At 40.3% G+C, this 14,726-nt stretch overlaps 1 protein-coding gene across 3 annotated transcripts in view; it reads right to left on the bottom strand.

Annotated features, from left to right (window-relative positions):
• The window catches only part of NFKB1 (nuclear factor kappa B subunit 1), a 159,354-nt gene that overhangs the window by 118,531 nt on the left and 26,097 nt on the right, over positions 1-14,726 (bottom strand). For 2 of the 3 annotated variants that reach the window (XM_027853360.1, XM_027853361.1), the window contains exons 1-2: positions 3,336-3,455; positions 338-425 (exon numbers count right to left, since the gene is read on the bottom strand). In XM_027853360.1, the coding sequence (XP_027709161.1) occupies positions 338-425; positions 3,336-3,455 (208 nt within the window). Of the gene's footprint in view, positions 1-337; positions 426-3,335; positions 3,456-14,726 lie in introns of those variants that run through there. The other variant, XM_027853362.1, reaches the window with a different exon arrangement.

Below are 14,726 nucleotides of genomic sequence, written 5' to 3'. Positions count from 1 at the left end.
TCTTCAGCAAAACTGAAAAGAGATTGGAGCTAGAAAGTAGAAGAGAGGGTGGTCTGGACCCAGAGGGCATCCAAGGCACAAAACCACCAGCTAAGTAAGGCATTCATAACAATGGTTACGTGTACTATGGGTAATGCAACTGAGGCACTTTTGTTCAGGCCAATTTGGGTAAAAATGCTCTGACTGTTTAGTGGTCTAATCAGCTGGTTTCCAAGCAAAATCTCTGAATTTCTAAAGTAGACTAATTGGGGACACTTGAATTTAATTTTTTAAAAAATGAAACAAGACCACAGGAGAAAAATAAGCTTAACTCTGCAGAGGAAGAAGGGTGTCTTACCTGTTATCAGTGGTATCTGTGCTGGAAGTAATCCTGAATTATTAAAAATTGCATTTATTCCAATATTATAAGGTTCCATTGGAAACATCTGCAATGAAGACCATTTTAAAAAAAAGTTAAACCACTATTTTTCCTAGGATGCCTTAAAAAGTTGAATTTGAAGTATATAAAAAATGCTCTATCAATGGATGTATATTTTTTAAAAAACATCAAAACTATACAAAGACTAGTGAAGAATATTTTTTTTTATTTCCTAAGGACCATGAAGGTAATATCTACCATGCAAACACTTATTTCTATATCTAGCCTCCTTCTTGAGGCGTTGACCGTTTTTGAAATTATGTAGAATAGCAAGTTGAAAACTTTCAGAATGACCCTGGTTGATTTTAAAAGATCAGGCATCTCATGGCTTGGCCTTGAACTTGAGAAAAAGGACTTTTCTCAGGGAGTTCTACATTCAACTGGAGAAACAAAGGAGGAGGAACCAGGCCATGCTGTACCACACATTCCAGAGCTTCCCTGGTAAGGAAGGGAAGGCACCAAATCTGGGCCAGCCCCATTGGCTACCATCCCTTAAAATACTGACCGACTTGAAGGAAGTGTGAACCACTGAGCCCAGAGTTTAGAAAGAAAAGAAAAGAAATGTATATACAAAGCACACACCTTCAAGGGCCCCTTCCCCCTCAAGAGAAGAAAGATAAGGAAATGCTCCACCCTTGTTGCTGGTGAGGGCAGAGATGCCCACATGACAGGCACTTTCAAAATGAATGTCTCCCCAGCAGTTTTTGGAGGGCCAACCATTTTTTATTGATAAAAGATTTCCTGTGTTTAGGCAGGAAAACATGGTTTTAAAACCAAGCAGAACAGTCCTTATACATAGGTTAGGGTTCACCTTTAAATATTAAAAGTGAAAGGTAAAACAAAGGTTCTGACATTCTGAATAACCAAGCGTCTGTCACATTACAATCAAAGAAGGCATTCCTGGACCTATTCTATTTCCCCTGCTTTCAAAAAAAAAACAAAAAAACACCAACCCAACAACTGTTAAGTGTGTAAGAGCTAATTTTCACTTTTAACAGGATAAACCTATATTTTTTTACACATCACGGAGAGGATAAATTTAGGGTAGTCTCAAAGGGAAGGCACCAAGATTAATGAGGTTTATCCTTCATACACACACACAGACACACACAGACACACATACACACCATGGTCATCTACCTGTTGTCTCCATCAGACCATGAGCTTTTTGTTGCACCTTAGCATGGTGCTTCGCACACGTAGGCACTTAATAAATGTTTGCTGACTGACTGATTAAACATAGTGCTTTTAAGAAAATGGTGTGCATTCTTTAAAAAACAAACTCCAAACCAAAGCAGGAGAGTTCATTTTGCTTTTTGGAAAGGGAATTTCTAAGCCTTTCTCACTTAGATTTGCTTTTTGACCTTGTTTTCTGTCTCGTTTCATTCCTGGGTTCGCTACTTACTGGGTCAACATGCGTCTGAGTATCCCTTCCTCATCTGTATGTGGAAGACTCTCACTCTTTATAGTGTTGTTACAAGGCCCAAACGAGGTAAGGATATTAAATTAGAGGCATGAGGGAGTTGCTATAAAAATGGGGCAAAAGAACCTTCAAAGAGCTGTTTGTGGGTTTTTTTTTTAATTCACATTTTTAAACATCAACAAAGTTATTCTGGAATAGCAGTTACCTATTTTTATAGGTTACATCAACTTAATGTTACTAATTCAAATCATTACCTTTAAATTCCAGGACTTCTAACTCTTAAAGAAACCAATTTATACTTGGTTTTGAATTGATTGGTTGAGAGAAAGGTTAGGCTACATTAGAGATAATAAAAGCTAAATTATGATCTGACCAAAGGACTAGGAATTAACTTTATATGGGGAATAGAGGTAGGAAGACGGAAATGAGTATTGCTGTTGAGTCGTTGCAGACTCTTTGTGACCCCATTTGGGGTTTTCTTGGCAGGGATAGTGAAGTGATTTGCCATTGCCTTCTCCAGCTCATTTTACAGATGAGGAAACTGAGGCAAATAGGGTTAAGTGATTTATCCAGGGTCACATGACTCCTAAGTGTCTGAGGCCAGATTTGAACTCAGAAAGATGCCTGACTTTCCTGACTAGCACAGCAGTCTAACCACTGCGCCACCTAGCTACCTCAGATTATACAGAGGCTACTATGCGCGAGGCAACGTACTAAGTACTTTATGATTATTATCTCATTTTGGTCCTCACAACAGCTCTGAGACGTAGGTGCTGTGATGATCACCATTTTACAGTTGAGGAAACTGAGGCAGACAAGAGATGAAGTGACTTGCCCAAGGTCACACAGCCAATAAGTGTATGAGTTTGAATTCGAACTCAGATCTTCCTAACTTCAGGCCCAGCTATCTCTCCATTGAGCCACCTGGCTTCCTCTTTTATTGCATCATAATAGACGTTTGTATGTGTAAATATAATTTAGGAGACACAAAGCTGCCTTTGCAGTGTGGGTTAATTCTTCCAGGCTTCTTATATTTTACTCCTCTCTATATACTCTAGGATGCTATGTCTCCAGCGTTCCATCTTGTCACCCCGAGCCTGTCCAAGGTCTCCCTCCACACCTCCCCCTCCAGCAGTCCCTGGCTTCCTTGAAGACTCGGCCCAAATAGAGGCCTTTCCCCGTCCTCCTATCGCTGGTGCCTTCCCTCTGAGACGATGATCTGCCATTTATTTATACCACAGAACCGAACTCTAACTTTTGGGACACCCTGGACAATTTGCACATAGATTATTATTTGCATGCTGTCTTCCCCTCCTCTCCACCATCCTTCCCTCCTCCCCACGCAGCCAAACGCTCGTGGACCCCTTGACTATGACAAGCTTCCAATGGATTTCCTAACTAACACAACTGATTTTGATTCTGCCTATTTTAATAAGCCAATATGAATGCTTTAAACATGATTAAAAAAAAAACCAATATCATTCCAGCACTTACTTGTTCGTGGATCACCAATTTGTAAGGATCCTCTTCTGCCATCCTGGAACTGAAAGGAAGAAATGAAAGGCATTGGAGAATGAGAATAGAAAGGGTTCCCTCCCTCCCTGTCTTCTTCATGGGGGATCACGGTGTTCTCTAGGAACCTGAGAGGACAGCCTCCTTTTGGGGATAACATGGGGTACAGCAAATCAAAAACTTTCAAAATGATAAAAAAAAAGAACCAGGTTGTTTTTAAACAATATTTTTAAATTTAAATTTAATTTAATTTAAAATTTATTTTTATTTATTTATTTTAAATTAATTAAAAATTTTTAAACAATATTTTTAAAAATATCAAGTCAGTTAACTAGCATTTATTAAGCTACTACCATGTGCCAGGCACTGTGCTAAGCACCAGGGCTACAAAGAAAGGCAAAAAATAAACCAATCTCTGCTCTCACGGAGCTCATAGATAATGGGAGAGACAGGATGAAAACAGAATAAGCTGAGGGCAGTCTCAGAGGGAAGATATTTAAGTAGGCTTGGGAATGTCTTCTTGCAGAAGATGTGACTTTAGCTCAGACCCAAAGTTAGGGAAGCTGTAAGATGGAAATGAGGAGGGAGGGGATTCTAAGCCTGGGTGGGGGGGGCCATGAAAATACCCAGAATCAGGAGATGGAGTGTCTTGTATGAGGATTACCAAGCAGGCAAGTTTCACTAAATCCACAAACTGAAAACACAGGAAGGAGCCAGGCTCAGTGCTCAAGTGTGGACTTGAGAAAAGGCAATATAAAGGGGAAAGGGACAACACCCACGTGGATTAAGTAATCCTAATTCCTCAAAAAAAAAAAAAAACCTAACTAGATGCCAGCCAGTGATATGCTAGTAAAATGTTTAACAACTGGCTTTCAGGGAGGTGGGGGAGGGGGTAACCATGACACACTTTTAAATTTAATCTGCCCCCTCAACATTTTCTCCATCACTTTCTTAAATCTAGACAATCAACATCAGAGTGTTTTTCTGAGGGGTAAACATACACACTAAAAATTTAACAATCAGCTCTCCATAGCTGGTTTGAGCTGGAACACCCCTGATTCCAGCCCTTAAGCATCTCATAGTTCTCTACAAGCTACTTAAAGGGCAGGAATTAGAGCCAGTTATGTTGCTCCAGGAAGGGCCTGACCTACGCATAATGAGTCCGTCTCTGTCTTCAGTTTCTCTGTATGACATTGATATAAGTTCACTACCTTGAAGTAAGCTGTTTCCTACAATTTTCATAGATACCCAACAATCTTAATAACAATAAAGCCCATTTAAAAAGTACAACCAAGAGCTAATGGTCAAGGTTCATAGACACGTAGATTTAAGCCTGAAAGAGACTTTTCAGGTCAACAAGTTCAATCCCCTCCTTTCCTACTTGAGAAAACAGATGCCCAGAAAAATCAAGTGACTTAGCCAAAGTCACCCAGACAGTAAATGTCAGACTGAGGGTTTGAACCTACATCCTCTGATTCCAAAGCCAACACTCCCCCAGCTGCCTAAACACATACCAGAAGCTCAGAGTCTGCAGGGCCCAGCACATCCTGGATGCACCAAAGCCCTGCTAACAGGTCAGGGCCACAGATAAAGACTCTCATTCACAAAATGTGCCCAATTGGCTGGTCAATATTTCAGTCTAAACTAATTTTATTTCAGCCTAACTTATGTTCAACTTCACCCATGTGATGTGAAAAATTAAAAGACTTTTTAAAACGCTGTTCTTACAAAACATTAGACATGAAAATAAATTAAAAATAAACGAATGAATGAATAAAACAGTGTTCTTGCAATACGCTAAGGTCGGCTAATTGCCTGCCAAGTTTTATACCCTTATCCTGAATTCAACTTAAGAGCTAACTATTCCCTTAACTGTCCTGAATGGCAAGGAGCCTAGATGTCTTAGATGATATCAAGAAATCCTCTTCCTCCAGAAATATCGAGTCCGTGTTACCCCAATCAATCAATTATCGATTGAATGACTAACTGCCCTATCTCCAGATTAGAAGGCTCAATCCAGTCTTATTTCCTCCAAGCTCTCAGCTAGGCACGTTCCACTTCATTTTTAATAGTATGTTATATTTTCCAATTAAATGTGAAGATAATTTTTGACAATTAAAAAAAAAACTTTTGAATTCCAAAATGTTCTTTCTCTGTCCCTCCCCACCTCATGCACCATCTACTTCAGAGCAGTCTACAGGGAAAGTGAAAGCAAGGGAGCAGAAGGCGCTGATGATGAAATTCTTAAATACTGCAGTGATTACGAATAAGTGTAAATAGAACCAGCCATGACAATCTGGTAAAGTGGAAACATCACTGGATTAGGAGTCAGGAGTCCTGCTCTGGCCCTGTCCCTCATTAGCTATGTGACCTTGGGCAAATTCTTGACCTAGATAGACCTCTCTCTTGCTCTCACTCTCTCTCCTCCTCCTCATCCTTTTCTTTCTTTCTCTCTCTCTCTTCCTCCTCTTCTCTCTCTCTCATATATATATATATATATACACATATATGTATATATGATTATATATACTTTATAAATTATATATACATACACATATATACTTTATATACTATACACACACACACACACACACACACACACACACACATATATATATATATATATACTTTATCTGTAAAACAGGACTATAGTAAGAGGGTTATTTGACGGTAAGGTCACCAGAAAAGAGAGGGAGCTGGAAGAGAGCTTAGAAGATATCCCTTCCAGTTTTACAGCAGAAGAACTGAGCCTCAGAGAGTTTAGATGCCTTGTCCAAGTAAAGTGTCAGAGGCAGCATCTGAACGCAGGTCCCTCCTCTGACTCCAAATCCAGGCCTTTCACTTACGCCCCACTGCCTCACATAAAGGCTTTGCAACTATAAAGCATATCATTATAGTAACTAGTATAGTAATTCAGTCCAATAAATGAATAGACATTTGTTAATTTTATTATTAATTAAATGTATTGATTTTCACATTCAGCTACTCCTCCTCTTACCAGGAGAAGCACTGCAATGTGATGAAGCGCAATGATCATTGCTCATTGCCTCTGGCCTTCCACCGGTTCAGTCGTGACAAGTTGGTGGCTAAAAGCAGAAGTGAGACTGGAAGCCCATTTAATTGTCACCATGCTCAATCTAGAGCCGGCAGGGGCTTGAGCAATCCCCTGGGGCAAGCGGGGTGGCAGCCCTGGGGTCAGGAGGACCTGAGTTCAAATCAGACGCTTACGTATGTGACCCTGGGCAAGTCACTTAACCATGACTCCCTCCCAAAAAAAGCAGTCTCCGAGCCCAACCCCGTCATTTTACAGAGGCCCTTGAGTAGGGCCAAAAAAAGACGAAATGTCTTGCTCAGGGCCGCACAAGAAAGAAGAGTTGGGATTCAGAGGGCCTCAGATTCCAAGTCTAGTTGTTATATACACTACAGATGGGCTGCCCTGTGATACAGAGTAGTAAACTTTCAGTAAAACAAACAAGGGCACCCATTAGGCTTCTAAAACATGGGTTCTCAATAACCTTTTATGAACATAATTGATATTCTATAGTATCACACAACCCAATCACTTTCATATATGCCACCAAAATTATTACTATTTTACTTCTGTTAAATGTGTTGAGTATCTATAATATATAATATTATCTAATAAGTATCTATAATATATAATACATGTGGCCTTCTAGGTCCTTGGGTGCAGCCTTTTGGCTGAGTTCAAGTTCCATAGAATAAACCTTTTTATTAAGGGGATTTGTTCAAAGGGCTGCATCTGAGGACCCACAGGGCCATGTGCGGCTTTGAAGCCCTCGGCTTCCCTACCCCTGTGTTAAACACTCTACAAACTACAAGATTTAGAGGCAGTTAGTTGACATAGTAGGCAGAGTACTGGCCTTGGAGTCAAGAAGAACTGAGTTCAAATCTTACCTCAGACATTTTTTAGCTGTTCCCCTGGATAAGTCATTTAACTTGATGAATCACCTACACTAAGTTTCCTCATCAGTAAAATGAGAAATGAGGGGTTAAACCCAATGGCTTCTAAGGCCCCTTCAAGATCAAGATCTAGAGAGTTTGTGTGTGTGTGTGTGTGTGTGTGTGTGTGTGTGTGTGTGTGTGTAAAAAGACAGACACAGACCGAGACAGAAAGACACAGAGAGGGAGAGGGAGAAAGAGACAAGAGACAAAGAGAGACAGACAGAGAAAACACGCATGAGCGAGCGAGCACACTAGAAGCTAGCAGCTGAATAGCCTAGCTGCAATCTAAAGAGAACACAAGATTGACAGTTAAAATCAGAAGCTTCAAAAAGTTTTTTTTTCCCTATTTAAATCTACTTTTACAAACCACAGTAGCAAAAATCTTAAGGCAAGCAATAGTAATGTTAGTAAAATTTTATAATAATTGTAAATAGAACACTCCAGGAATCAAGATTCACTTGAAAAGGATGACTCACTGAGTCATATTTGCATTAATTACAAAAGTGGGTTTTACGTCTAAAATTATAAAATATAAACTAAGCCCTTGGCAACGACAGACTATATAGGGAAAGTCCCTTCTTTCTCCCTCCTTCTACCCTATTCTCTCTCCTCTTCCTTCTCCCTCACCCCTCAATGCTTGTACTTTTGAGGAAGGAGAGAAAAATCAAAAAGGGAGAGACAAAGCCGTGTGAAGGGTACAGACCACACTGGGAAGGAAGTCCAGGAGTCTGTGCTTCATGCACTAGGTTTCCATTCTTGATCTGTAGTAAAACTTTAAGAAATGTTTGTGTGTCTTAGGTGAGGGAAAGACATTTCAGAAAACTGCAGCCAGCAGGTGAATGACACGTCCTAATGAATCTTTTGTTTTGTTTTTCACACTTAGCATCAAAGCTGACTGACTTCAGAATGGAGGAGGGGTAGAATACTGAGGGAGGTAAAGGGTGAATTCCGGTAGAAATGCCCAAGATGTTCCCAGTTTGCTTGTGTGAAGGTCATTTCTGAAGCCCCACTGTATATACTACTCACTCACTGAAGCCAGCAAGAGTGGTTAAATTAACATGATGTAATTGAGTCTTATTTCACAGGGCCATCCATTCTTGTAAGAATAGACCAACACCTCATGTTTCTCTGCTTAGAAGTGAAGAAACTGCCGCCTAACACCAACGCGGAACTGTCAGAAAGACAAGGAGAAAATATCTTGCTTCTAAAGATTAGATAGAGTCTCAACTCAGTCTCCACAGTTTCTCTTTTACTTTGGGGGTAATTAAGATGCACCTGGCCAGGAGCTAACACAAAGTTGGGAGAGTTAATTGGTTAATATATCAAATGACACACTTATGATTATGACAGTCTAGAAAGAAAGGCTGAATCCAATAAGATAAAATTTAATAGAGAAACATGTAAAATCTTAAAACAGGTTGAAAAAATCAATCTGTGTATACTCAAAAACACAAAAACTCAACTGTACAAGTCCAGGCAGGACGGTGTGGCTGGACTAATAGTCCATGTGAAAGACTGGGGGAGTTTTAAGTAGACTGCAAATTCAAAATGAGTCAACAGAATTTCGGCCAAAAAAAAGTTAACAAAAACTTAAGTTATATTGTTATATTATAATAGGAGGGGGGAGAGAGAGAGAGAGAGAGAGAGAGATGAACAGAAAGAGAAGGGAAGGAGGGAGGGAAGGAGAGATAGAGGTTGTGAAGGAGGGGAGGAGAGAAAGAGAAAGAAAGAATATAAAATAAATATATATCATAAGAAGTTCAGCTCCCCGAACAGGGGAAGTGATACTCCTGGTGTCTTCTGCCTTTGTCTGACAATATCTGGAATACAATGACCTGGGGACCACTGCCGCATTTTAGGAAGAAAGCACAATCTGCATCATGTACAAAGGAGGAGGACCGAGAGAGTGGTGAGCACGAGAAACCAAGTTACAGAAAAATATCAGGTGAAATCACCGGAGATATTTAGGATGGAGAAGCAGACTGAGGGAGGAACCATTAGCTCTCTTGGAGTACTGAAGAGCAAGCACGTGAAAAAGGGATTAGCTTTGTTCTTGGCCCCAATGGGCAGAACCAGGAACAACAGAGAGGACTTCTTGACAATCAGAGCTGTCCAAAAGTAGAAAGTGTTGTCTTGCAACACACTGGGTGTTTCTTCATCAGAGGTCTTCGCATGAAGATTGGATGACCACTGGTCAGGAAGAGACTTTAGATATCACCTAATCCAACTTACTTCATTTTGCAGATGAGTAAATTGAGGAAGAGAAGCTAAGCGATTTACCCAAAGTCACACAGTTAGTAAGCATGAAAAGCGGAATTAGAACCCAGTGCTTCTAATTCCAGAGTTAAAGAGTTCTACTGTGCTACCCTGACTACCAAAGAGAGTTCCCTGGGTTCGTGGGATGGTCAAGTGACTTAATACAACCAATATGTATGTGTATAGGGGAGTCAGTCAAACTGAGACCTGTTTAAGACCTTAGCTTCAAAAGGCCAAGGCTCCCCACTGCACCAGGCCATCTCTAGTCATCCTGATCTATGTCGTGCCACTGGACCCAGATGGCACCAGAGGTGAAAGTGAGGCCAGCAACTTTGCACAGCCCTCCCTCACTTAAATCCAATTCACTTGCACGTCCTGGCATCACCTCCCTGATGTCACGGTCCCCTGTGAGAATGAAGGATAAACAACAGCTACTCTAGGTCATCTTGACTCCTCAACCAGCCTTCTATCCACTTCGCCATGCTTGGGACAGAACAGACAACCAATGGAGAATCTTCCAACTCATGGTACAGATAGGCTGAAAGGCACAACCTCCACGGTAAATAAATGGGCGTGAAGAAAAAAAAAAATTTGGAACGTCTCACTCGAAACATTTTCTTTCTAAAAAGGCCCATTTCTTCTAAACATCCTGCTGTAGGTATTACTGGAGAAAGAAACGTTTCATGCTTTATTCAGCAGAATTCTTGGAAACGAGCTGTCAGCAAAGGACTCGAGATGCAGGAGAATATCTTCGGAAGTGGCCAGTGTGGGATTTGTTTCGCTTAACTATGCACATTTGTTACAAGAGTTGTGTTTTTCTTTTCTTTCAATTGGGGGAGGGGGAAGTGGGAAGAGCAGTTTCTAAGAGGATTGTCAGGAAAAAAGAAAAAAGGGTCACTGAGGCATTTTTAAAAATGCACAAAGGCAACAAGAAATTCAGAAGAACAGCTCTGTGAGGTACATGTTTATTATCTCCTTTAAATGAAAAACAAGCTGTACGTAATAGAGACGAACACTTTACAGTACAATCCTCTTCTTCTATTTAACAATAATAATAATAATAATAGATAGCATTTATACAGGTGCTTTAAGTTTGAAAAATGCTTTACAAATATAAACTCATCTTACTGTCACAACAACTCTGGAAGAAAGGTTATTATTACTATCATCCCCATTTTACAGATGAAGAAATTGAAGCAGCCAAAAGCCAAGCGACTTTCCCAGAATTAGACAGCTAGTAAGTATCTGAGGATGAATTTGAACTCAGGTCTTCTCAACCCCAAATCCAGTGCTCTACACCACTGAGTCACCTTACATATGAAAATGCTTATTATTTGCGGTGTTTAAGTTCAAAATTTTAAAAAAATTAATAAAAAAAGAAAAGGCCTCATGGAGTAGCAGGATATAAATAATCCCATAAATAGGGGTAAAATAATATTCTTCATTTCCCATTTTAATTAAAGATCTATGAGGCTGCAATCATAGTTAATCCCAGAGGAGGATGCATTTAAAAGTATTACTTTGCAACTTCCTGAGGGCCCATTATCCCATAAATTCATGATGCTGTTTTGATTCACATGGAAAGCAAGGATTATTTGTCATAATCCTAGACAGCAGTGGTTTTTCTTCTTGACTTGTTTGTGAAAACGTTTTTTTTTTAATTATGCTGTCTCTATGACAGTACTCCTGGGTACCTTCGAATAGGTCTACTCCAGTACAGACTGATAAATGAAAACTCAACCTTTAAATTTATTTTAAGATCTCTCTCAGTGTACACTTTGAAGACAGGTCCTGGGGAATCTGAAAATCTGTATCTCTACTGATTAACACATGTTGAATTAAACAAACAAAAAAAAGATTCTGAACAGAGCTCTGAAAAGAATTCTTCACTATTTTTTTCATTTCAAGAAGAAAAAACTTTGAAAATGAAACAGCAACCCCTACCACCTCCCTACCCAGAAAAAATGATAGTTATATCTGAGTTAATCCTCATGTTCCGAGCGCTGATTGCTTTTTTGCTGTATTTTCTTGGTTTCCCTTTGGTTACTGTGGGAGAAAACATAACCCCAGCAACCACCATCCTCTATATTAGTGACCTGGAGGTGTACATATATGTATACACATACATACACCCATACATATACATACATATACATATACACACGTACATATACACACACGCATACATACATACAAACAGAAAGAGGGAGGGAGAGAAAGCTGGAGCATTTCGGAGCCTCACTACACAGTTTTCCTTGGAGATGACACTATGGGGCTACCAACTAGGTGAGAACACTTGATTTCGTTTCTGTGGAGGACTTCAGTAATTATTTATTCTTTGAGTCCAAAACATTCCCCTTCCTGCCCTGACCACCACATGCCAGGTTCCACTCTCTGGTCTTATAGCATATGTATGTATGTGTGTATGTATGTTTATATACAGATATGTACAGATGCATAAATTGTACAAGAATAAAAATTTATCCTACCAAAACTCCTGAGAAAAATGGAACCGTTAGACTGCTCCACTAAAAAGTAGATAGTTAATGTAAATTTCTGCTGGCGTTAAGTAATGACCTACCACCTTAAAATGTGTTAGTGTCTACTCAAATTACACTAAGCAGCTTTGCTTTTCTTCATTTCTTGTTGTTTAGTCATGTCTGACTCTACATGACCCCATGGAGAAAGTCCATGGGGTTTTCTTGGCAAAAATACTGGAGTGGTTTGCCATTTCCTTCTCCAGTGTGTCCCCATTTGGCAGAGGAGAAACTGAGGCAAATAGGAGTTAAGTGACTTGCCCAGGGTTACACGGCAAGTAAGTATCTGTGGCTGATTTGAACTCGGATCTTCCTGACTCCAGGCCCAAGACTCTAGCCCTTTCTTCACTTAAATTAGGGGATTCACCTCTTGTCAGTGTCAATTGTCTCCCTAGATGAATATGTCCTTAATCTATATCTCTACTTCCTACTTATTTCCGTAACACCAGGTCTATATTTTTAATTACCTATAGAAGGAAAGGGAATAAGCATTTATATAGCACCTATCATATGCCAAGCACTGTGCTTTTTTTTTTCTTCACAATATTAGATCATTTGATCTTTACAACAGTCTTAAGAGGTGGGTACTATTATTGTCATTTTACAGTTAAGGAAATTGAGGCAGAGATGAAATGACTTGCCCAGATCTACACAGCTAGTAAGTATCTAATGCAGCTTTTTCACTCAGGTCTTCCTGACTCCAGGTCCACTGTACCACCTGGCTCCCTCCAAGGAACATTTTCCACTCTCTTTCCATCTGGCCAACTGTTCACAAAGATATCACAAAGATTTTCAAATGTCATGGTGAAATCCTGACATGTTTACAGAATTTTTCTCTGAACTAGTAATGTAAGGGGAACAGCACTGGATTTGGAATCAAAGGGCCGTGGGTTCAAATCTGGCCTTTGCTTAGAAGTCACTCATCAAGGCTTCACTTTCCCCAACCTATAAAATGAGGGGTTTGGTTTGGGGTCACTTCTAGTCCCATGTCTATGATCCCGGGGACCGTGTCAGAAAAGATTTGTTTTTCATGACTTGTTCTTAACAAAGCTAAGGCAGTTTGAAGGAATAACTGCTTCCCTTCCTAAGTGCCCACAAACCATCCCGTGATTAATCCGTTCTAGAACTCTGCTGGGCCATGATGTCAAACTCATTAGCAGCCTGCGCGTTCCTGAGGCTATCTTCTTCCCCTTTCTGAAAGTCAGTCCTGCCTCTTCAACACAACTGTTACTCGGCAATCACATCTACAAGTTGTTTTGGTACCCAGGGATACAAGGACCAGACCAGGTGACCTGATTCCATTTAGGGATCTCTGAAAGACAGGAGAAGCAGCTGAATTACCAAGTAGACTTGACTCAGCAGACAAAGAGTGCTGGATTTGGAGTTAGGAAGACCCGAGTTCCAAACCTGCCTCAGATACTAATTGTGGTTAGTCTGACTATTTCACCTCTCCCTATAACCTCTAGGATCAAATACAAAATCCTCTCTTTGGCACCCAAAGCCCTTCATAATAACCGTAACCCTCTAGTCTTCTTATGCCTTATGTTCCCACCTACTCTTTCATCAAGTGACACCAGCCTAAATTCTGTTTCATGAACAAGACACTCCATCTCTCTGCTCTGCGCATTTTTTCTAGCTGTCCTCCATGCCTGGAATGCTCTCCCTCCTCATCTCTCCTTCCTGCCTTCCTTAGTTCTTTTAATTATTGTAGTTCAATCACGTCCAACTCTTTGTGATCCCATTTGGGGTTTTCTTGGCAAAAATACCAGAACAGTTTGCCATTTCCTTCTCCAGCTCATTTTACAGATGAAGAAACTGAGGGGGGCAGCTAGGTGGCGCAGTGGATAGAGCACCGGCCCTGAAGGCAGGAGGACCTGAGTTCAAATCTGGCCTCAGACCAAACACTTGACTCTTACTAGCTGTGTGGTCTTGGGCAAGTCACTTAACCCTAACTGCCTAAGCAAAAAAAAAAAAAGAAAGAAAGAAAGAAACTGAGGCAAATAGGGTTAAGTGACTTGTCTAGGGTCACACAGCTAGTAAATGTGTGAGGCCACATTTGAACTCTGGAAGATGAGTCATCCTGACTCCAGGTCCCTATTCTATCCACTGTACCACCTAGCTGCCCTGTCTTCCTTGAAATCCCAACTAAAATCCCATTTTGTATACAAAGGTTTTCTCAACCCCTCCTAATTCTAATGCCTTCTCTCTGTTAATTATTTCTTATTTCCCTTTCTGAATATAGCTTATTTGTACATATATGTACATATATGTTTGCTTGTTGTCTCCTCCATTAGACTGTGAGGGTAAGGATTGTTTTCTGTCTTTCTTCTCTGGTCATACATCTGATAGCACCATCATGCTTCTTCTTTTGCATAATAACAACAGAGATAACTTTGTTCATTAACATTTGTTACAATCCAGGCCTAACACAGGCAGATTCAGGTGCAAGAATAGGATGAAATAAGCCACTCGGAGACCTCAAGTTAACAAATAAGGTTAACATAGTTATAGCCAGGAAAGGATATTGGTCAAGGATGCAGCATTGATTCAGGAGGGGTTAACTTCTTTGCCTCTGGGTTGGCCATGACTATTGGCCAGTCAGAAACCTGAAAGA

Source organism: Vombatus ursinus, unplaced genomic scaffold, assembly GCF_900497805.2.
Source record: "Vombatus ursinus unplaced genomic scaffold, bare-nosed wombat genome assembly UNPS02009975.1, whole genome shotgun sequence".
NCBI classification, from domain to species: Eukaryota; Metazoa; Chordata; class Mammalia; order Diprotodontia; family Vombatidae; genus Vombatus; species Vombatus ursinus.
Note: the sequence above shows the minus strand (reverse complement) of the source record. Positions and strands in the feature narration are given on the sequence as shown.